The sequence below is a fragment of the Genypterus blacodes genome, unplaced genomic scaffold (assembly GCF_046128005.1).
Source record: "Genypterus blacodes isolate CSIRO-AG114 ecotype Tasmania unplaced genomic scaffold, CSIRO-AGI_Gbla_v1 ptg000059l_1, whole genome shotgun sequence".
Lineage (NCBI taxonomy): Eukaryota > Metazoa > Chordata > Actinopteri > Ophidiiformes > Ophidiidae > Genypterus > Genypterus blacodes.
Window position 1 is genome coordinate 1147214 of NW_027466871.1, and position 24068 is coordinate 1171281.

General features: G+C 47.0%; 3 protein-coding genes across 3 annotated transcripts in view; 2 read left to right on the forward strand and 1 right to left on the reverse strand.

The window, feature by feature from the left end:
* Positions 1-6006, forward strand: part of itga8 (integrin, alpha 8) — a 30292-nt gene extending 24286 nt beyond the window's left edge. The window contains exons 23-30 of the mRNA XM_076153742.1: positions 408-488; positions 1440-1545; positions 2797-2955; positions 3602-3727; positions 3854-3967; positions 4075-4176; positions 4260-4382; positions 4469-6006. Coding sequence (XP_076009857.1) covers positions 408-488; positions 1440-1545; positions 2797-2955; positions 3602-3727; positions 3854-3967; positions 4075-4176; positions 4260-4382; positions 4469-4558 — 901 coding nt within the window. The 3' untranslated portion in view covers positions 4559-6006. The remainder of the gene's footprint in view (positions 1-407; positions 489-1439; positions 1546-2796; positions 2956-3601; positions 3728-3853; positions 3968-4074; positions 4177-4259; positions 4383-4468) is intronic.
* Positions 6007-6901: 895 nt separating this feature from the next.
* LOC143003187 (kelch-like protein 10) lies at positions 6902-9652 on the forward strand. Its single transcript, XM_076153699.1, has 5 exons — positions 6902-7035; positions 7310-7790; positions 7919-8533; positions 9034-9183; positions 9266-9652. The coding sequence occupies exons 1-5, from the start codon at positions 6902-6904 to the stop codon at positions 9650-9652; spliced, it is 1767 nt and encodes a 588-aa protein (XP_076009814.1).
* A 256-nt stretch (positions 9653-9908) lies between these two features.
* Positions 9909-21626, reverse strand: LOC143003335 (ataxin-1-like). The gene is made up of 4 exons (XM_076153940.1): positions 21544-21626; positions 18871-20001; positions 13502-15555; positions 9909-13362 (listed from the first exon to the last, which is right to left on the reverse strand). The coding sequence occupies exons 3-4, from the start codon at positions 15296-15298 to the stop codon at positions 12673-12675; spliced, it is 2487 nt and encodes an 828-aa protein (XP_076010055.1). The 5' UTR covers positions 15299-15555; positions 18871-20001; positions 21544-21626; the 3' UTR covers positions 9909-12672.
* Positions 21627-24068: the final 2442 nt, after the last annotated feature.

The following is a 24068-nucleotide window of genomic DNA, read 5'->3' on the forward strand; positions in this document are numbered from 1 at the left end:
GTTTGATGAAACAGACCACAGAGACAGAGCAACACAGATGCCCAGAGGAGCTGCACAGACGAGACAAACTCAACACAACACGTCCACTGTTTGCATCCTTATATTGATTTTGATACGTGGCATCATTAGACACAGACGCACACTGTGAGAGGACCAGCTCAGCCCTCCGCCAGAGGAATTCTTCTTTGCCTCTGCGGGAGAATATTCCCCAATTTCATCATGAGCTCCTCAGCCTTTGCCGTCACTCTATGTTACATCATGGGGTCAAGCGGGGGCTATTTTTAGGAGCCCCCCCCCACCCAGGATGCCACTTAGGGAGGATTACGTTTGATTCAATAAGGTTTCAAAATCTCACTTGGCGTCTGTTTTTATATGTTCGATTGAATATGGACTCCTTCTCCCTCCAGCTCCAACAAAGACAACTCTGACAGCAACCCGGTCACTATGAATCTGTCCATCACCGCCAAAGCCCAACTGGACTTACGCGGGTGAGTGGAACGTCTTTGCTTGGGAAAAACCTCGTCGTTGATTCTTGTTACGTCCGCTTCACAGTGACACATCCGATTTTGGTTTCGGTCTCGACTCGACTTGTGTGTTTGTCGGACTTTATTGCTCCTTTTGTGATGTTTGATTCGTTGCATCTGTTTGTGTGCGGATGTAGAACTGCACCAAAGCACTTCTCTGGAAACAAATCTGAAATAATGATGTGCATGTGGAACTGTTGTGGGTCTTTTACTTGTACATGGATGCATAAATGTCTTCTGATACACACACACACACACACACACACACACACACACACACACACACACACACACATACATACAAACACACCCACATGCATTTTAGAGCTTTGAGTCTGGCACAGAGTGTTTAGGTGTGGTCAGTTGTGAGAGCAAACATCACTGTGTGTGTGTGCGTGTGTGTGTGTGTCACTGCTGTTCCTCTGTGTTAAAGGACGTTTTTTTTTTTAAATTATTTTGATTCACACATTCCTTAAAACAGAATTTATAAACGGTACGAGGGAAATTTAATTACGCTCTATTAGTGAAAGTGAAAGTAAAGACCTTCCCAATGCAAGAGTGTGTTTTAAGGACTAATATGCTTTAAGGCGAATTACGTTTTAGTTGTTAAACTTTCAATTTGATTTTTGAGTATTAAAGACTATCATCAATTTAAAGATTAAGACCAATCATTTGAGTTGCCAACTTAAAGATTGACGCATTTACACGTTTAGGCCTTCAGTTCGCATTCCTTAGTAAGTTGATTTACAATTGCATAAATCTATGTCAGCTACTTAAAATAAGACTTCAACCTTTGCCAGTTTACATGGAATTATGTTGTGATGAAAAAAACTCTTTATTGCCTGAAACAGAGTGTAAATTAAGCTTTAGCGTGTGTGTGTAAAGGAAGTGTGTCGCTGCTTCTCCCCCCTGCAGGGTGTCTCACCCCTCTCAGGTGGTGCTGCCATTCCCACGCTGGGAGCCCAAAGAGAAGCCAGTCAAAGAGGACGATGTGGGACCACAAGTTATACACATCTACGAGGTAAACACACACACCCTAACACCCACACACACGTGGGCAGGACGACCTGCCATGAAGAGGGAGGGAGGAGGAGGTGTATGCAGGGAGGAAGAGTGAACACAGTACAGTACCGCCTGCTGTCGACTGTGTTGTTTTCGTCTGATCACACATTCGTGCCTGGACTATAAAGATGAAAAGAGCTGCGAAAAGTGTGTCGAGTGTTGTTAATTTGGCTACAATTAAAGGGCTTCTCACTAAGGTGAAGGTAATATACACACACACACACACACACATGGGCACGTACACACACCCGCGGAACAAAACCAGTAGCTCTATAAAGACTGAGGTTCTGGCTGATCAAAGGCCTCAAGCTCAAGAGTAATTACTGCCCATGAAGGCGGGAAAGAGAGCGGAGGGAAAACAGTGATGCATGAAGGGAAGAAGGCAGGAGGAGAAGGAGGGAGGGAGGGAGGGAGGGAGGATAGAGTGGCGTTCTTAATCCTGGACACAACATAATGAATAGTAATGGCTGAGGGGAAGAACAAGGTCAGACAGAGGTACTAAAGAAATAGAAGGATGGCAGACAGACTGGCGACAGTTTACACTAGTAGGATGCATGAGTGTGTGTGTGTGTGTGTGTGTTTGCTGTACACGTGCGTACGTTGGGTTTTAAAGGCACTGCTGCTTCATTGAGCCCCATAGTGCCGCGGTGTCCAGCCTGTCCTGCAGCTGATAATGATTTTCATTTGTGGTACTTTTCCCAGTCTGCAGCTGCTTCTAGTTAGAGCGGACAGAGCTTTTGCCCCGACAGAATTCCTGCCCTGCAGCACCGCGGATCACGTCCTGTTTGGATGACTTGCCTCAGTTTAAATGAGCACGCGTGTATGTGAAGGTGTGTGTGTGTGTGTGTGTGTGTGTGTGTGTGTGTGTGTGAGAGGGAGAAACAGAGATAGGGGGTAGAGTTGGTAATAAAAGAGGACTTATTGAATTGATGGTTCATTTAAGCTCATAATTCGTTGATCCTATTTTCGATGTGGAATGATGAGCCAGGTGATCCAGCAGGTTTTACTTACTCTCTTATTTCCTCCCCCCTCCCCCCGTCTGTTCCTTTACTATCATCCACACTGGAACACAGGTGGTCGGTGTCATCATCTCACAGTTATGATAACCTAATTATAGGTGGAGTTACTTGAGACTTGCTTTGGGGAAAAGGGGGGGATAACAAAGCACAAAAAGCGATAACTTTCTGTTTCCTTCTCCCCGTGTCTCCAGCTCCATAACTCCGGCCCCAGCAGCATCCAGGAGGCGGAGCTCCAGGTAGGATGGCCCGCTCGTTTCCGTGAGGAGAGCCTGCTGTACGCCATGGAGATCCTAACAGACGGGCCCGTCAGCTGCCGGGCCAACACCAGCCTCAACCCGCTCGGGCTGCAGGTAACACAGATATAACACGCAATCAATCATTCAAACTCACATTTCAGCACCCAAATATATGATTACAGACAAAGTGGCTGAAACTGTTAAGATTCAGTAACTGTAGCAGCTGCATGTCTGACCATAAATCTACTTTTATTTCTTACACAAAATGATATCAAACCACTGACAGGACTGTAACTCAAAACTTTAATGTATTGCTCGCGGCTCACGCATCCAAAAAGCGATCCGTTCTTTATTCACGCTTATTTAAAACATAATTCCAGCCTGGGTTCTGGCTGCTTTCCATGAGCTCTGCCAGCTGGCTGGGCTTGAGGAGGATGGAGCTTGTTAGAACAAAGTGGAGCTCCAGTACTTAACAATAACTGTGATATAATCTGTGCAGTAATTCAAAAAGAAAACAGGGGATTATTTCAAAACGTGCGTCATTATGGAAGATGTGATACACTAAAACCTTTAATTGTCTGTAGAAACAAAAATGAATTATACATACATAGAATAAGATCCGATTCTTTTCCTCAGTGATTTTCCCCATTTTCCTTTCTAACTTGATCCTTGCAATGGTGTCACTTTCTTCTTCTCTCTCTCTCTCTCTCTCTCTCTCTCTCTCCCTCTCTCTCTCTCTCTCTCTCTCTCTCTCTCTCAGATCTCCTCTCTCCAGGACACGCCAGAGTTACTGGGCTTCTTGAAGAACAGCAGCGCTCCTCCTCCTCCTCCTCACCGCCGCAAACGAGCCGCCAGCGCTGCCCACAGTTACAGCGATAAAACCCTGGTGAGCCACAACTTCTCCTCAAGAACAACACAGCCGAGCCATATTCTCCATGTAGCGTGATATGGCGGTGCGATTGCCTCTCCTCTGAGCTTCTCTCTCTCTCTCTCACTCCCTGGTCATGTGTAGAACTGCACCAACATCATCTGTCAGAAGATCCTGTGTGTGGTGGGTCGACTGGACCGAGGGCAGAGCGCTGTGGTGAAGATCCGCTCCAGACTCTGGGCCGACACTTTCCTGCAGGTCAGTGTCTCGTCTCTTATGTCTTAGACTCTTGACTCTATCAGTGTGTAGACAAAGTGAAGTATGAATGTGATTCTCTGTGAGTGATAATGTAATGTGTCTCATAGCGGCGCAATGACCCCTACCTTCTCAACTCCACCGTGTCCTTCATGGTCACAGCCATGCCTTACCGCATCCGGCCCCCCAGCCTGCCTCAACATACCACCTCAGTAAGTGTGTCTATGTGTGTGTGTGCACCAGTACATGTATTTGTTGGTGTCAGACTAAAGCAGAACCTAACCTCCCACTCTAGATGGGCACTCTGGTGTTATGGGGAACTCCAGATGTGGCCTTTGCTGTTCCACCCTGGGTCATCATCTTGGCCATACTGCTGGGCCTGCTGGTGCTGGCCATGCTCACGCTGGCAATGTGGAAGGTACATACACACACACGCATACACAAATCATACACAGTCGTCAGCATTCAATCCGCTATAACATGTTACTGTGTTGCCTCCCTTAGTGTGGTTTCTTTGACCGTGCGCGGCCACCAGCAGATGATGACGTCTCGGACCAGGAGCAGCTGACATCTGACCAATCAGCAGATGCCTAACAGGAAGCATGACAGCACCTGAATGGAGGACTGTGATATGCACCTTCTTAGTAACTTGCATCAGATCTGAGATCTGTGTTTGGACAATCTATTATCTGTCCTCTGACAGAAAGGACAAACTGAGGACGACTGCACCACACAGACTGGGACCAGAGAACGAGGTTTAAATGAGACGGGCTGGGACCAAAACACACTTCAGTCAGACGCGTACTGTATGGCCATTGGACATCCAGACTTTGGTGGGATATTTTTTAATGAAGCACCAGAAATGAAGACAGATTGGACTTCTTTGTGAAGATAATGCTTAAAGATTTCTTGATTTCTTAACACATGAAAGTTCTTTCCCATGTGTCTGTGTAAGTGAGGCACAGAGAGACTTGAGATATATGCACAAGCTTGTGTGTGTGTGTGTGTGTGTGTGTGTGAGAGAGAGAGAGAGAGAGAGAGCTACAGAGAGAGCAAATGTGCTGTATGTATGAGTGAATTGGGTGCCTCTGGTGTCCTCCTGTGCCTGCTTCCCTCACTTCAATTCTGGCTCAGGTACACTGAACTGGTTCTGAGCATTTCCACTAAAAACAGATCAGGCTCAGAACCAGAGCACAGTACAACCTGAAGTGTGTAACGTGACGGCATCAACCTTTATTGGCGCCATGAGAGCTCGGTGAAAATGTGGGCCGGTTCACTAGAGAGCACCTCGGCTCCACGGTCCCAGAACCAGAAAGTTTTAGGTGGAACAGTGGCGATGCCGAACACATTCCCCACATGATTAAATCCATCCTAGTTTTACTTTAAACTGGATTGTATAAAACACCGTCACACACATACACACAAAGGCAAGAGGTTGATTTGTATATTTATGAATGTATGTGCAATATTTGGTTGTTGCGTGATACTGAAGCTTGTTTACACTGGCATTATTTTATTAGAGCTTAATGTTTCCTTTGTTAATGTATAGAACTGATTAATTGATATTAGATATGCTGCTGGACAAAAGCAGTTGTTATAAGCCCTCACACACGGTAACAAACTGAACAAATTGAGGGGCCCACAAATAGATAACTTATTTTCTTGATATCTGAACTATTGATAAAAACATTTGAAAGATGAAGAAACTTAGCAGCACATAGATAAATATAGAAAAGAGCAGCGTGTGGAGGAGCTGTACCGAGTAAACACATGCACATACATACGGCATTTACAAATCTGTCATGTTTTGTGTTTGCATCTTTCTTAATGCATCCTGTTCAGGTGGGCAGTGCAGAGAGGCCCAGGCTCTTTATTGACACCAACAGTGTGTACATTTCAAAATCAATTATATGTGTCATAGTTGAGTCACATTTGGTTTTGTATCAGTTGTGATGTTTAAGTCAGAATAAAGTTTTGTTTGATTATCCTCTCATCTGATTACGGCCTGTCCAGACTGAGACCATGTTCAATGAAAGTCCTGACTGCACGTTGCACATTGACAAGCTCAACAGAAGACAAGATCAAGTAAAAAATCACTTAATAAATATATATTGAACTCAAACTAATAACTCGTAAAGCATTTCTTTGTTATAAAGCCACTGCATAGCTACCAAATACCTTTCAGAACCGAGGAGGGCAGCGTTTCGATTCTCATTCAATTCAATGCATTCAATTCCAAGTCAGCCATACAGACGATCAGCGCAAACAAACCATATCTATATCTATATACATATGCGTTTTGGTTTGTAATATTAAATCAATTGTTAATCAAATTAGAACAAGCATCTAGTTTGGACATTGTAGCTCCTTGTCGCAGGTTCCGTCTGATGGCCGATGGAGGCTTCCAGTTCAAAAGAATGACTCTTGCTCCCTCAGGTGGTAGAATGAAGCAATAAGTCTAAATAGAGTCGGTTTGTACGGAGCAAGGGAGTATATCTGACCTGAAGACGGCAAAGTGGACGCCATCATATCATCATGACCAAGAACCAAGTTTCTCTGAAGGACCCTCACTTCAGGTACTTACCCCTAAGCCTAACCATACCTACCTAACCTAGTAGGTAAGCTCCAAATCTTCATCCACTTAGGTTTATTCCCATTAGAAAATATTCTTTGGGAGAAACCAACAACCGCTAGATTAGCTGAATAAAGTTGTAGCAACATTTACTGTCGAGCAGAGGAAATGCATTTATTGATAATGTGATGACGTCATTCCCACCTCTCCAGGACTTCCAATGGAACCATGATGTCATATCAGCTTCATGTTTTGTGTTGCCTTTGACATAAAAACAAAATGACTGCAGATGCATATATAGCATGTGACCCTTGAGAGTTTCTCATAGTGTCTCTAATTGGGGATTTTAAACAGTTTGTGAGAACATGGCTCACGGTTCATCATCAGTGTTTAATGAGCTCCGGCTAAAGGAAGAACTCTGTGACGCCGTCATCAGAGTTCAGAATCAGGACTTTCATGTCCACAGGATCATCCTCTCTGGCTGCAGCGAGTACTTCAGGTGAGTCCACTTATTGTTGGGTTGATGGCAGGTGTGCGGGCTGAGCAGGTGAGTTCCTCCAGCTGTAAACAGGAGGAAGCCACGCCCACACCACCAGCTTCATTGAATGTGATGGTGCCTTGATTTAGTTGGTATTATTGGTCATAATAGAACTTATTTCATATTGTCTATATATATATATATATTATTCTGATCTTGTGCATTGTGAAAATGGAAAAAATTACAGAATATTGTTATTTTCAGCCAGCTGATTTGTGCTCTTTCTGTCCCACAGGTCTCTCTTCACCCTGTCACATCCAGCAGATCAGGTGTACCAGATCAACCAGGTGTCACCTTATATGATGCGAGTCATTGTTGAGTTTGCATACATGGGCTCTGAAGAAGTGAACCAGCAGAATGTGGAGGAGCTTTATATAGCTTGTGACTTTTTTAAAGTCACAGGCCTCATGGACGCCTGCCTCAGGTTCATGGGGGAGCACCTCTCCAAGGAGAACTGCATTGACATCTGGCAGTTTACAGAGACCTTCTTCTGTCAAACACTGAACAATGATGCGTTCCACTTCATCCTGCAGCACTTTACAGAGGTTTGTGCCTCCTCTGACTTCCTGAATCTCTCTGTACAGCAGCTTCTTAAACTCATTGGGACAGACAAACTCCTGGTGAGGGACGAGAGGACAGTGTTTGAGGCCGTTCTCCGCTGGATCGACCATTCACCTGAGGAACGCACAACATACATCTCCCAGATTTTGCCAAAGGTAAGTGACCCATGTCTCTTCGGTTACATCTTCAGCATTTAGCTGATGGTCCTATCCTGAGTGTGACTGTGATCTGGGCTGTAGTCAAGACCATCATGGTCAAGATGTGGCTTCTTGTCTCTCTGCAGGTCCGTCTGGCCTTGATGACCCCTGACTTCTTTATGACAAATGTGAGAAACAACCAGATGTTGATGTGTGACACAGAGTGCCGGGACACTCTCTTCACTGCAGAAACCTTGTTCAATGATGGCATTGTCTGCTTGCCTGGTATCTATCACCCTCTGGCCCGTCCACGCCTGCCTGCCAGCATACTTTTGGCCATTGGAGGCTGGATCGAATATGCTCCTTTTGCCACCAATGCCATCGAGGCGTACGATATCTGCTCTGACTGCTGGGTCAACATCACTAACACTGAGGAGGCACCTCGCTCTCAGCAGGGTACAGTTTTCCTCAATGGCTCTGTCTACTGTGTTGGTGACCATGACAGGTTTGAGCCACTCAGCAATGTTCGCAGATTTGACCTGACCACCCACACATGGCACCAGATTGTACCAATGAAAACATGGCGATGGGGTGTCAGTATAACTACACTGAATGGGCTCATCTATGCCATAGGAGGCTATGATGGACAGAACCGCCTAAGCACTGCTGAGTGTTATGACCCAGAGTCTGACCAGTGGATGAATATCACATCTATGCATGAGCGCAGGAGCTATGCCAGCTGCACAGCCTTTCAGGGCCAGGTAGGTGTATACCTAATATCAAACTGCTTATTTATTCAGGATCTTCCACTGTATCCTATCCCATCCTGTGGTGTGTGTGTGTGTGTGTGTGTGTGTGTGTGTGTGTGTGTGTGTGTGTGTGTGTGTGTGTGTGTGTGTGTGTGTGTGTGTGTGTGTGTGTGTGTGTGTGTGTGTGTGTGTGTGTGTGTGTGTGTGTGTGCGTGTGCGCGTGCGTGTGCGTGCGTGTGTGTGTGTGTCAATACAACAAGCAACGTTCCTCTCATCACCTCCAAACATTGTTCAGGGGTCAAGAATGTGCATATGATGATTTTTATTTCATTAACATTACTATGAGAACACACTGGAGAACCGTGGGGCCGATGAGTGGGACTGGGGTGAAATATAAGGGGGAAGATGTCACGGGAGGGTTTTCATTGAGAGTGAGGAATGTCAGGGGAAAGCTTTGCTCTAGTTTCATATAGTTAGAATGAATGGTGAATGATGTCCATAATTCTCCTCAGGTGTACATCTGCGGTGGCTTCAATAAGGAAAACTTCCTGTCTTCAGCTGAATGTTACTGCCCAGAGACCAAAGTGTGGACTCAGATCGCCTCCATGAGCATCAGCCGTTACGGGCTCGGCTTAGTTGCTTTCGAAGAGCAAATCTATGCGGTACATAATGTTACGTCTATTTTATAATATTATATATACTGTCAAAATTCAGTTGACGCATATTCTGCCTTTCTTTCCGCAGGTTGGAGGTTCCAATGGAGACATTATTCTGAACAGTGCAGAGGCCTACAACCCCCAGACTAACTCCTGGCACACACTGACGCCCATGCAGAGCCCCCGTAATAACTTTGGCTTTGAGGTGTTGGATGGCCGCCTCTTTGCCATCGGGGGTTTCAATGGCTACAGCTACATCTCAGACGTCGAGTCGTATGATCCCAACACAGGTGAGTGGTCTGATGTCCCGGACATGGGGATCTGCCGCAGCGGCCTGAGGTGCTGTGTGATCTCCGGACTCACCAACATGGCCGACTATGCTGCACCTCGTTACAGCAGCCTCGATTATCCCGACTCAACATCTTATGTGTCAGACGCCTATTATGAGACGCTGCAACTGTGCTTGAGGCTTTAATGCTTAAAGTCTGGCTGATACTTTTATTGTGTTATAGTCGTTCTTTTGGCACATCTGGCACATTAAAGCCCGCTGGCGAATTACAATAACAAACAATGAGAAAGGACTCTCCAGTATACATAGTCCAACATTATTACATGGGGGGGAATAAACAATATAAAGACAAACGACATATTTGTTTATAATCTTTATTTCTTTGAATATATTTGATAGAATGTAAAATCAAACATTTGAATTTAAGGATTCAAAAGCTTCCGACTAGCAAACTTTAACATCATCAAAATAAGGGACATTATTGATACTTATTACATACTGTACGTAGGACATATCTTAGTGGAGATTCATCCAACAAACAAACAAACCTGAATTACAAAATAATCTTTTAAGTCTTATACTCCCATAGTTTCCTGGATTTTTGAGCTGGTGCAAATGAAAGTCTCTTCGATGAAGGTTTGTAAGCAATATCCTGTAGTTGTCAAATAATCATGTATATTGGAAATTGAAAACTTCACTGCTGCTTATGGGGTTCAGTGTTCCTCTCCAATGGCAACAGCCTCATATACCAACATAATGAGATAATGGAAGACTCTGGCTATTTACAAATCTCTGAGATTCTGTACTCTCATTTTAGTGAAAATTTTTCTCAGACATGCTGTACATTACTTCTGTGCATTAGATAAAACCCGTCCCACTCACACACCCAATTGGTCAAAGTGCTATTTGTCAGATTGCCACGAGGTGGCGCGTATGCACCATAATTAACGTCATTAGAAAGGTTCTGAAATTACTTGAAGGAACCATCTTAAAAATTTAGAAGGGCAGGGGGGATGTGTTGTTCTTGTCGTATCTTTAACAGACTGTTACCTGCAAAAGCACTGATCCCACATTTCATGGATTCACACGCGTCGTTTCAGGTCTGAAATAACAATTCTATAAAATAACGCAAACGCAGACCCGGCTCACACACAGAAGATGGCTTAGAACAAACTCATGAGATAGTCACTCCTTTTTTCTTTTTCTTTTGTTTTTTTTTACGAGTAAGAAATATCAGACCACATAGTTTTGGGGGAGAACAGTCACTGGGCAGTGTTAAGCCTGAGCAGTAAAACACAAACAGAACAGTCTGGTTACTGGGAAACAATTAAACACCTTGCAGGAGTTATATAAGCAAAATGGCTATTAGGATAAATTGCTGTTCATATTAACACCTATGTTACAGTGTGCACTTCAAATTCACCACTTGGCCAAATTATGCAGATGTTCCCCAAAAGTATAGCACATTTGTGTACATATGATCAACGCCTGGACTGACAAAACAGTAGCAGGAACCTTTGACATTGGTGATGGAATGGTTGAAGGAGGAGGTGCTGTGGTACATACAGTACATAAGCTACAAGTGGGTTACAACTGTAGCTATATAGTTCATCTATACAGACTCTGTACACTTTCTGGGATACAATTTACTGTACATGATCGATATGAGCTCGGTAGATTCCTCAGCAACTCTCACACACTCTCTTTCACTCTCCATTCCTCCTCTCAATAGTAGCTCTATCAGTAATCAAAAATAAAGTTGAGCTACCTTGCCCAACATGTGATTACATTCCCTGCCCGAGTATATAATGTAGTTTTTCTTTTTGGACAATGACAAACCTGTGGGGCATGATGATGATGATGATGATGACGATGAAGAACAGTCAGTTGATTATTCGTTTATATATAAACTATAATAACTGAGGACTGAAGCTGCCTCGCTTAAAACACGGATGTAACAAACTCCATACCGACGCTTCGTCAAAGTGCTGCTGCTCAGAACACACACACACACGCACACACACACACACACACACACACATGGAACTGAGAAGATGCGCATACTCACAGACCTACACACACACACTTCACACATGTGTCTTGCATACAAATGGATACACAGTGTTCCTGAGTATGTACTTAAGAATATTTATTTTGGTTCTACTCTAAGAGACAAAGACAGAGTGGATTTGATCAAACAGCCGTATTCCTACTACACACATGATAGATATGAACATGGCAAGATACCAGATTTAATAGAAATCTGTAGAGTTTTCATTGTTACTACTAAGAAATGTTAAGCAGGGGAAACTAACATGTGATTTGGTTTGATTTGGACAGAATAAGTAGTTTTCAAATACACTTACGCTAAAGTTGACTCATGAATATGGAAGCTACAAATGCTGGAATTTATTTCAATTTAAATTAAATTAGTTTTTACTTCTCTGTGCCGCAAAACAAGACGTTCATTACTTAATGAAGGCATAACTTCACTCGTTCACGTACATTCAGGCCATTTCAGCCTTGATATGAGCACCTGATAGCCCCGGAAACACAAACACACACACACACACACACAGCTACACACAACGCCACCTGCACTGCTAAGTAATGGCGTGTAAATGAGAATTAAACCAATAAGCAAATGAAACGTCTCCTTTACTCCAACTTCATGTTTCTACTCACAACTTCAGTCAAACCGAGTCAACAGTGGGACGAACAGGACGAGAGACAGAAAGTCCAAACTCCGGTCTCCCAGTTTCTCGGTACTGACATCGGGGGTCTGTGCTTGTCGGCGTGACAAAATGGAATGATGAACGGCTGATTGGTCGGCATGCCAACAGGCTGAAGGAGCTCAAGCTTATGATTGGTGCCACACGAGTCAAACGTCTCTCAGGTATCATCCGTCTGCTTTCATTCACACACACACACACACACACACACACACACAAAGACACACATACACACACTCAACATTCCCGCTGCATTCATTGTTGCTCTCAGCATTGATTGCACTGGTCTCGGGTGTGATTCCGCTTATGAAGGTGCTCTGCTGTACATCATTGTAGATATCAGATTTGTGTCAAACCAAAGAAAAATGGAAATACTGTGTAAACTCCGCCTATATTACAGTAGTCTGGATAGAGAGGAAACAGGTAATGAACACAAAGCAAACCACAGATTGTTGAGATTCCTCATTTCTTCCCTCAACAGTCGACTCTTTTGTTCATCCATCTTTCCATCCCGGCACTAGAATGGCCCTCTATGCTGATTTTAACCTCCTGAGGGATGAAGGAGGACTTGGGCAGAGTCAGTGGAGGCTCATCCTCTACTCTCTCAGTCTGGTCTCTCTCTGGTGCTGACCACCGTCTCTTACGGACTGCGGGTCTGTCCGGGTCACCGCAGGGTATTTTAGACAAAGGGGGCATGTCTGTGTTTAAGGATTCCTGTCTCACTTGTCCACTCCCAGAGACAGCGGTGTCCCTTGGTGTCCCTGTTCCATACATTTCCTCCCGTGGTCCTGGAACTACTTCTAATCTCGGTGGCAGTTCTAGTCCTGGACCTGGTGCTGGTCCAGACCCCTGCTCCTGTCCAGCCTTCATCAGGAGGCTACTGTTGCTGCCGGCAGCATTTAGACTTGTATTGTTCCTTACAACTGGATCCCCGTTATGATCGGAGTCAGTGGGGTGACCGGTCCTCAGCTTGGCCCCCATGACGTGTGTGTCCGTCAGTGAGCCGTTCCTGAGGCCCCTGAGGGTCAGTGACACACACACGTCACCCACACACAGCTTAGCGCAGGACAGCTCAAACAGCTGGGTAGTCCGGTCGGGGCAGCAGGACGACCAACCTTGGCCGAATACAAAGAAGGGATACTCCACCAGCACCTCCACACACACCTGGAGAGGAGCACAAGCACACACACACACACAGAGAGACAGTGAGCTTGCAATATAATACATTCTGCCGTTCTAAAAGGGAGAAAAGAGAAAGAAGCTTGAATGTAAGAGGGCTGATACAGGAATGGTGAGACATTACCTGGGCCTTTAGCTCTCCCACCGAAAATTGGATGATGACAGCATTAGGAGATTGTCCAGTGTCGATCCTCTCCACAGTGCTGGAGTCAATCTTCAGCTCATTGCTAATCTCAGCACTCTGGATGAAGTCCTCTGTCTTCAGGTCCTCCACACGTTTCAACTCCCCGTCGGCCAGCTGGATGATGGAGCCTCTCATAAAGAACGGAGGCAGCGCCACGGGAGAAGAAGAAGAGGAAATAGACGGGGAGGCCTGGATTGAGACGGGGGGCGGGGCAGGGACGGGGCCGGGAGCAGGTGAGGGAGAGGCCACCATGGCGGGGGAGGGGGTGGAAGGGAGAGCCGGCAACATGGGAGCCTGAGCGACGGCGGGCAGAGGTTGGTGTGCGTCCGATGCCAGCGCGTCGCACTTGGACAGCGCCGTGGCCAGGTAGGCGTGAGGCATGGAGGTGGAGATCTGAGGCGTAGTGGCGCTGGTGGTCAGCGTGTTCACGGTGCGACTGGCCTCCATGTCCGTGCTGTTGCTGGAGCCGCTGACCGGGATCAGGAGGGACTGGCCGCTCGGGATGACCAGGTGCTGCGGCAGCGCCGTGTGGTAGCTGACGGTGTGCTGGTTGGCGCTGGTGATGTAGCCGATGATTGGCGGCTGCGCGGAGGAGTAGAGGGTGGCCGGCAGCTCCTCGTGGGGCAGGGTGGTCTGCATGATGGCGTGAGAGACGGCAGACTTCACCAGCTCTGTGGAGGACAGCGAGGTGAATGAAGACGCCCTTGACACTGGCTTCCCTAAGCAGATGCCCCCCTTTTCCATCTGGACCAGGGAGATCTTATTGGACGCCTCGTGATCGTGTCCACTGTTGGGCTGAGCCACCAGCACCAGGGAGGTCTGGAGGCCTGACGGGTTCTGCCCATAGTCTGCGGGAAGGAGGATGTGTCTGGCCTCGTAGCTCTGGATCTGCTGGTGGTGGTTTGCTGCTTGATTCTGGGTTTTACACTGTTTGATTAGTTCCAGTTCCCCGTTCAGCGAGGCCTTGCTGTGCCCCTCCACCCTCTTACCAGCTGGGCCGTCTGCGTACTGGACCAACAGCTGGGAGGGAGCGAGAGTGAGCGTCTGGGGGAAGACGGTGGGGTGGGAGTGGAGCTGAAGGTGCGCGGGCGAGGCGACGGCGCTCCCGCTGACGCTCAGAGGCGTCCTGCCGTCCAGGTGGATGTACTGGCTGGTGACCTGGGTAGAGCTCGGCAGCGACACGGGAGCCAGGTCTGCGGGAGAGAGGCCGATCTGAAACTGCTGCTCCCCTTTGGCGTGCGGGGAGATGAGGGCAGTGGTGTAACCGTCTATGTGGTGGCGCTGTCCTACTATGGTGGAGCTGTTAGGAGCGGAGGCATGGTTGGCCGAGATGATCTGAGAGGAGATGTAGCCGGCGTAGGGCCCCGTGCTGATGAACTGAACATTGGGTCCCAGCTGAGCAAACTGGATGGGGCCGGCCTGCTGGGGGATGGCGGTGGGGTAAACCGTGGGCAGGGAGGCCAGGGGCACGGCTGACAGAGGGGCCGAGGCCGAGGGAGGGACAGAAGACAAGGAAGAGGAGGAGACGGTGCATCGAGGGCTCTCTGAGTCTCTGGATTTGCAGCGTTCGCTCGCGACACTCGCCAGCCACGCCAGGTTCTCCGTGTGGGGACTGTCATTGAGAACGGCAGCAGGAGGCGAAGCTGTAGTCACGACCACCGGCCTCTGCTCCAGGGCCAGGATCTCACGCTTCTTTGGAGGCAGGCATCCATTACTCCGCTCCTGGTTGGATTTCATTGTGCCAGCGTGGTTTTGTTTTGTTTGTTAATCCCTGGTTGGACTTCCTTCTGGTCTTTGTGCGTCTGGGTTTGTCTTCCTCTTCCACTCGATGATGAAGCTGGCGTGGCTCAGGCTCTTTCTGCGCTCACTGTTCAACAGCTCCGGGTTTCAGGCGAGAGAAGGCAGAGTGGCGTCGGGCTCACAGAATGAGCTCTAAGCACTTCATGAGGAATCATCTCTGGCTGAACTGTGTCTTCCACGACTTCAGCGGAAATCTGACGGCAGAGAGAAACGCAGATTAGATCCATTGAGGATTTGAAACTAAATAGAAAGCCTACGTTGTTACTCTAAGTACACAGTGTTAGTTCAGTAAGTACCTCAATCTCTCAAAGGTCCTAGCTTTCATTGTGTATGTGTTATTCTTTGTTTAGCCACAAGATGGCAGCTATCTCACATCAGCACTTCACCTGATCACAGCTTTTCTAAGGCTGGTAAGCGAATCATAAAGCAGCATTGTGTGTTCCTGCTTCCACAATGGCAACTTTTCTGATAATTAATGATGCATGCAGGACAGGAAAGTGGGGAAAAGGCTCTTTCATGTTTTCAACACCCGGCTGGAATTTCCTGCCCCACAGTGTGTGAATGTGTGTGTACACGGTGTACAGGGTGTTGGTTTCATTGCAGCTGGATCTCTCTGAATATTGCTCTAAGGCTCCAGGGTAGAAAGTTACTCAGGCAAGTTCAAATACTATGGAATCAAATGTTGCCGTCATCAATCTGTGTGAGTGAATGGCAAACACACAAGGAGGTGACAGGAAGTCTTAAAGGTGGACGGTTTAGTGAAACACGCCGCCACCAACATGCTGTCATATTCTATACTACAGATTCAAACGCATGCGCACTCACGCTGCTACACTCAATCCCATTACAGCCAGTGATGCAGCCGTTAATTCGACATTATCGCCGTGCACCTTTGTGCTTCCCACGCACTCTTTTTTTCCCCCCAGTTTCCTTTCCCTGCTCGACTGCTCCTTCCTGCAGGCATATCTCTGGGTCAAGGACCGAGTTGTTCATTAGCCAGAGGCGCTGTAGAGATGGAGAGTGGACAAACACATCCATCCATTCATTTTTCCTCCATTCTATTCAGCACAAGCCGGGCTGTTTAATGGCACCAAATTGTATTTCCGTGTCACAGAGGAGGTTCACTATAGCAGGCAGCTGTAGATGCCCTATAGAAAGGTATTGAAAACACACAGAAGGTCGACCTTGGTAAGTCACATCCACCTCTAACGGGAGCTTTGTCTAAATCTCTACATCCAAAACCTCCATGACATTTATCTAAGCGTACAGGCTGGTGGGTACAGCAGATGTAACAAAGGAGATGAGCAGCAGGGATGGAGAGAAACAGAAACACAGAGAGAGAGAGACAGAGAGAGAGAGAGAGAGAGAGAGAGAGAGAGAGAGAGAGAGAGAGAGAGAGAGAGAGAGAGAGAGAGAGAGAGAGAGAGAGAGAGAGAGAGAGAGAGGAGAGGAGAGTGAGGGGGAGGAAAAGCAGTATAACATGACAGAACTGTGTAGATAAAGGCAGTGAGAGGAGAAAGATGATTAGGGGGAGAGAAAGAGAATGGGGGAAAGGGGAAAGAAGACAGAGTGCTGCTTCTCCTGACCCACATTGAGCAGCAGCGCCTGCAGCATCAGAGCGAGCGCCATAGCCCCCACCTCACCCAGAGATCCCTGATCGGCAACACACACAGCCGCCGCTACAGCCCCGGCTACAGCACGCAGCGTCGCCACAGCATCGCTCGGCGGCGACAACCGTGGCAACCCGACCTCAGCAACACTGTGTCACTATTGTAATGACATCACACAAGAGGCACGATCGCCGACCTATGAATTACAGCTGCATTGGAGAACAAAGCCGGCGTGCAAGAATTTATGCTCACAACACACACACACACACACGTCGCAGGCTCTGTGAACAACAACATGGGACAAATCTGACAGCATGCGTCTGGTCTCTACGCACTTTGTCAAAGGTGTAGAGATACAACACGGTGCCTTTAAAGAAGGTGCCTTTCCTTAAATGACCTGGACACACACACACACACACACACACACACACACACACACACACACACACACACAGACACACACACACACACACAGAAAGACCTTCCTAAAACATCCCCGGGTTTTCCAGCATGACTCTATTAGTAGGTCCCTGACGCCAACAATCACACGGACAACAAAGACAAGATTTGAAGACACGACTGTCACGCTGAGCCAGACGGCATGTGAGGCCCTGAGTCAGTCTCTCCCCCCCCCCCTTGCCCATGATTGTCCCCTCTTAGACGGGGCAGGGATGACAGCAGAGAGGGGGGACAGGCCGCTCTCTGTTCCTCATATCACACTGATGCGTTTCAGCTCAGAATGAATGATGGAGCCAGCGTTGCCATGTGTTGCACTTACATACTCCCACTCAAAAGCTGCACAAACCACAAAAATAGACTGTGTGTGTGTGTGTGTGTGTGTGAGAGATGAGGTGAGGTGGGTTTTTTTTTTAATTCAGCCTCCTCTCTTGTCTCCAGGTGAGAGACGTCCCGCCAGCAGAGTTACATCTTCTGTTTTACGCAGCCGCCACTCTCCTCCCCCTCCCCCCTCCCCCCTCCCCCCTCTTAAAACCAACTAATTCCTCCCCACATTGATCCAGGCAGCTCTAACATTTCACTGCAGCGGGTGAGGAAATGTTACCGGGGAAGGAAAATGAATTAGTGACAGTTTTACCTACGTTGTCCCGAGACTCTCCTCTTCATAGAACCTGTTGTCAACTCGTATTTCACCTACTATTCCAGTCATAGATACACGGTGACTACGTTGTACAGCAAAAGGCTATATATAGAAAACAACAACATCATTATCAATCTGAGCTCCAGCATGAAACAGAGGGGGGGAGGTACGCTGGAGGAAAGAAATGCATGTGTGCGTACCAACATCATCCCTTACTATCGACTACTACTCACAGGATCTCGTCTCAATCACCTGACAAATGTAGCTGCTTAGCACAGCGGCGGATCAATACAGTGTACCGCTTTTACCAATACCCAAAAGAGCCATTTTTACTGCCCCTTCTCTATACAACAGTGGTGCCTGTCCCTTTAAGAGGCGGAGCCATCGTGCAGCAGACTAAAGCAGACAGTAAAGAACAGGCAGTGGGCTCTGGTTGTTTGTCTCCACAATGACTCCAGAGTTCTGCATCACTGCTCGACACACACAGATCAGCCTGTACATATGAATAACTACACACACATACAGACACACACACACACACACGTAGACACACACAAGTGGGGTCCGGATGCATACGCAGGTGTGCCTCCTCCTCCAAACATAACAGGCGTAACGCTGTTGAATCACACGTTTGTGGATACAGTCACGGATCCTGTGACTGCATCATCTGTGGGCTTCAGAATGACACTGAGAGCACATGAGTGTAGTAGTAGGGTAGAAAATACTATGCTGCAAATGAAGAAGAACAGAGACCCCCCCCCCCCCCCCCTCCTCCTCTGGTTAGAGTACTAAGAATAGCTCACCAGCCTCTCCTCAGCCACTGCTTGCAGAGCATGTCCAGGGATTCTTCTCTCTGCCCGTGAGTCTGTGTGTATGTGGGTTGGAGATGTGTTTCCTAGGACTCCTCTTCCTGAGTCTCTCCTTTGTGCCACCCTCCTCCTCCTCCTCCTCCTCCTCCTCCTCTGCTGGAGACTGCGCTCCAGCTCCTCCAGATCTGCCTTTCCTCTGGACTCCGGTTGGAGGCTACACCAGCCCTGCCGTCACAATCTGCCCCTGCAGCCGGCTTGACGGCAAAGGAAGTTCCCCCCTCTGCTGAAGCTCACATCAAGTTCTGTGTGCAAAGCTGCTCCAACGTGTGTTATGCAAGGCCACCAGACCGCCAGCTCGCTCTCTGCCTGGCTGCCCCCCTCTCTCTCTCTCTCTCTCGCTCGCTCTCTCTCCCTTTCTTGCTCCCTCCCTCCTCTTTCGCTCAGTACTCCACTGACACAGCTCCTCCCCCAGCCAGCCTCATCAGCCGCATCAGGTATTCATTCAAAAAAACACACTCTACTTGGCTCGGCGCCCAGACTACGCTCACACAACAGAGGGAAGGAGGGGGAGGGAAGGAGGGAGTAACAGACGGAGGGAGAGGGAGAGAGACAGAGAGCTGGAGATTCAGGAAGGGTTTGCACAGACGGTCATGCTGTATGACTGAGAATAACTGGGTTAGTCGCAGTCATACTGGAGGACACTAAATGCACGGACACAGACAATGGAACACACGCACAGGCACACACACATACACACGCACACAAATTAAGGGGATTAAACTGTGCAGCGTGTTAACACGTCAAAGCTGTTTTAATGCACCGCTCCCTTCATGTGCATTTCCCCTGGGGAGAAAAATCTCTTTCTAATCGGCCCTGTGAGCCAGCCTGCAATTACACACTTTCAGCCTTTGTTCAGGTGGAAGGTGACTCTCGAGTCACCTGCACCACCAGGACTCACCGGGCCGCCCTATCTCCTCCCCTGGGATCTGTGTCTGTGAGCAAACACCCTCGCCCAGCCGCTGGGCCCTTCCCATCCCAGGCCTCCTTCTTTTCCTGCTCCGGCACACAGGAGACACAACCAGGCTGCAGACACACACTTCACTTCCAGGCAAGCTGTCTGATCCTCTGCACAGAGACACAGAGAATAACATCAAGCACACAACATGCTGCTGCAGAGGAGTGTAGCATCCACAAGGATCCATTAGCTTTTGTTGTAAACTGCATACAGAAAAAACTTTAGATCATAAACAATCAAAGCCTCCTCACATTTCTTCATATGACCTCCCTGAGTCTCTTACTGTAGTAACCCAGTGCACACAAAGCAGGTCATCTTTAGAACATATAGTACTCTATATCAGTTTACTTCCTGATTTTACAGTCAGTGGTTTCTGTGATGTGCCGTTTGCTGGATTACAGAAACAGAAATGACTTACAGCCTATAACACCCACCCACACACACACACTTGTTGTGAACTACTGCGGTGATAAGATGTGTTTTCCCCAGCTGTGGAACCTGAAAAAAACATTAGCTGTGTGTCTTACTTGCCAAGAGGCTTAAGCCACATCTTCCTACTGTGACTCATATTTCTTGAAGGAGCTGACAGGGCAGTGTATACCTCAGGGATTACGCAATACGCACAGCAAGAGAGCGGCATGAACATGGCATAACCCCATCATGAAGCACAAGGGCCGCTACAGGAAAGTGCGATTTGGTTGCCATGAATTCACTCTGTGTAAGGGGAAGGTCAGAATTAATGTCAGAGAACTGAGTGAAATTATATTTCCTATGAGAATTCACAAATCCAGCAAAGAGCTGCATGGAGCAAACGTTCACTACAGATCACATCTGAGAGGCCGCCTGGAAACGGAACTCTCGCCTCTTGTTGGTTTCCTTTCATCAAAGAAAAAGCGAACTGCATATCTGTGCAAAGAAACGCTTATTTTTACACTTATTTTATCTATTAATGCTAATGCTGATGCTCTTGGGTATTGATTTGTGTGGTTCAACCAGGCAGGGAGCTTTTGCCTGTCTGGTTGCCTATGTGCTGCAACCCTGAGATCCCTGAACATGGTGCATGACGGCTCTAAGCTCAAACATTTATGTCATCATACAGTATCTGTTATGTGCAACTCTATTCAGACCTTTATTTCACTAATGATCCACTCTGCTTCACTCTTATAAGCCTCACCAGTCTTACTAATAGTAGTAGGAGCAGGCAGTAGTAGTAGTAAAATACCAGCTGTGTTTGCATGTCTGTGTGTGTGTGTGTGTGTGTGTGTACTTGTTCCTTTGCTTACATAAGCAAACTCGTGCATGCTACTATGTTTATGACCAGATACCTTAAGGGAGCTCACCACAGCTAGAGAGGAGCATATAACATAACCGTTTGTATCATTGCCATTTCTCTCTCTAGCTCTGCATTGTGCCTCAGTCTCTCTGCAAATAAGGAGCACATTGCACTCTGGTCACACTGGGCTCTGTGCAGCCCCCCTCTGTGTTCACTTTCTCACTCTCTCATATAGCTTTAAGTGAGAAATCTCTGTGAAAACACATGGCAGTTGCTGCAGGTTACATAATCTGACCTTTTCTCCACTGTCAAAAAAAATTCCAGGAACTTGAAGCCTCACTCAACCACAACTCAAATTGAAAGGAATTAGTCACATTACCTTGAAAGGGTCCGTGAAGCATTTATCCAAGTGTAATCCCGTGGATCCTGTCCTGTGGTCTCCCTATGAGACTGAGACTAAGGGACTGAGCCTCCTCTAATGCAGGGGACATGTCCGGACATGTAACACAGCCAGATGCACACATGGCAAGAAAGCATGCATGATGCAAAGACTCACAAAGGGATACAATGTGTTTCCCATGGTGGGCTTTTACTTTCATTAATGAGAGAATTGAACAGTTGAGCTCATTCAGACTTTTTTTTGAAGAACTTCCTGACCCCATCTCTGTGGATTTCAGTGATTTTGTATTTATTTCATGTCATGTATTGTCACATCTCCTCTGTCCTTCTGTCTATAGGGAAGCTCTCTTTAAACTGCCTCTCCTTCTGTGTTTCCCTGTTTTTCCTGACATATTAAGGTTTCTTAGGGAGTTTTTCCCTGTCGGCATAAGAGCACCGGGCTTGTTTCGGGAGCCATTTGTTGTGTGGGCCTTTGACACATTGTTTGTACTATCGGGATCTACAAATAAACCCGACTAGACTTGACTTCCTTTAGCGGGTCACATGTTTCTGCTTAAATCTCAGAGATGTATAGAGAGAGTGAGTGTCAGGGCACAGCTCAGTGTGTCAGCAGATGGGAGATAATATGCATTAGTAATAAAGAGAATGGATGTGTTTGGGTTATGTGTGGGTTGTGGGATTAAGAGGGCATCTGGTATGAGAGCGGGAGGTGAATAACCCTGGCTAGGTGCTGTCTGAGAGCAGACCGCCCTCTCTGCTGTGGCGCGCTCCAGTTTGGGAAGGAACAACATGCACGCTCCGCACTATGTGGGGAGAATGTGAAAGTGCTTGCTGCCATGGCAACAAGGCAGCTCCACAGTCTCCAGTCCCCATTAAGAAAGCTGGGTGGCACCGGGGCTCTGGCTCAATGGTGGTGTAGCATGTCACACTGAAAGAGCCTATTGAGAGCCAGTGAATTCAGCCAGTTAATGAAAAGAGCAAGGGCCAGCAAATTCACAGGGCAGGTGATACTGATCTGACCTCTCCCATCTGTGAGCACGCACCACCGAGAGGCAAGTGAATATCATATCTACAGAGTCTCCTCATTCAAAAAGTCCATGAAAGACGGTAATTTGCAATGTATTCCAGATTTAATCACAATACGGCAAATGTTAGCCGCTGATACCTCGGTGACCTTGAACAGTCCTTGGATTATATGAGGAAAATTAAATGACTGACATTAAAGCTCTCGTGCTGCCCCGATCGTTTTTGAAACAGACATAAGACAAATGTATCCCGTTCGTTTAAAGGTTATTATGCGATCAATGTCCTTCACTCATAGATTTTCAGTAAATTTATGGTCCTTCTTGACCTGAACGCTCATCTGAGAGTGTAAAGTGATTCATATTTGATGAAGTGACTGAGATATGTAAGGGTCAGATCAATAGATCATTTTATAGTTGATATTTTCTGAAGCAAATATATTTGTTTGCCCGCTGAATGTTACAATTTGTTTACAGGATATCAAGGACAAAAGATTCCTCTGGAGTTTTAAATCTGCAAGCAGAAGACGAGAGATACGCTTCTCAGTCAAACGCTCGTGGTTTCACTGAAGGCCATTGTCAACACTCTCTCAGCTCTGATACATGTAGATGCTGTGCAGCCAATCAAAGCCAACTTTAGCAGAATAGAACAGATTTTACCCTGAGTCCAAGCGCCAGGACTGTTTTCATTCAGCTGAAAATAGCACGCCAATGCTTACGCACATCTCCAGAACATTGTTTAGGCAAGCGAAGGTCTGGGTGGGAGTGATTTGTGTAGGAGGAGCAGAGCCACTGAGGGAACACATTTAAATGCACGAACCAAATGAATGGAACCAAAAAAAAGAGAGAAGAATTTGCAGACAGGAAGGGAAGTTAGTGATGGTTGTTTATTCGTTTCTGTGAGGACAGGAAGAGCCAAAAGAGCCAAAAAGAGTTCACTTAATATTGTTATTGTTACATTTAGCGACAGATGTATCATGACGCAGCAAATTTTACATGATATCAACATGAATGTTTCTGTTTCTGCTGAGCTGGGAAACAACGATGTCGCCTGACCTGGTTGACCCACAGTGAAAGACGCCTGGCTGCTCCTGCTGTAGAGTTAATACCAGAGCCACACAACAGGGGGCAGTGTACTCTATGTAAATGGGCTTTTCTATAGGGGAGTTGGAATTGATACTTGTAATGTAAAGATACTTGTATCAAATGGACATTAGATTAAAAGTAAGCTAATCTTTGTTCTTGGCTTTTCATTACTGAGAAGCAGAGGATCAACATCTACCTCCAGCCCCTGTCAGTACACAGCCTCTCCTTCGTTTAGTATCTGTCTATTTTGCAGAGAGGACGCTGCTGTGTTGACTGGTAAATAATGAATCGGTTGCCAGGCAAATCTATTCAGCACCTCCCTGCGCCCTTCGTCCAACACAGCAATGAAGTGGAACCGTGGCGCAGAGTCACGTAAGCATGAGGGAGTTTGCATCTT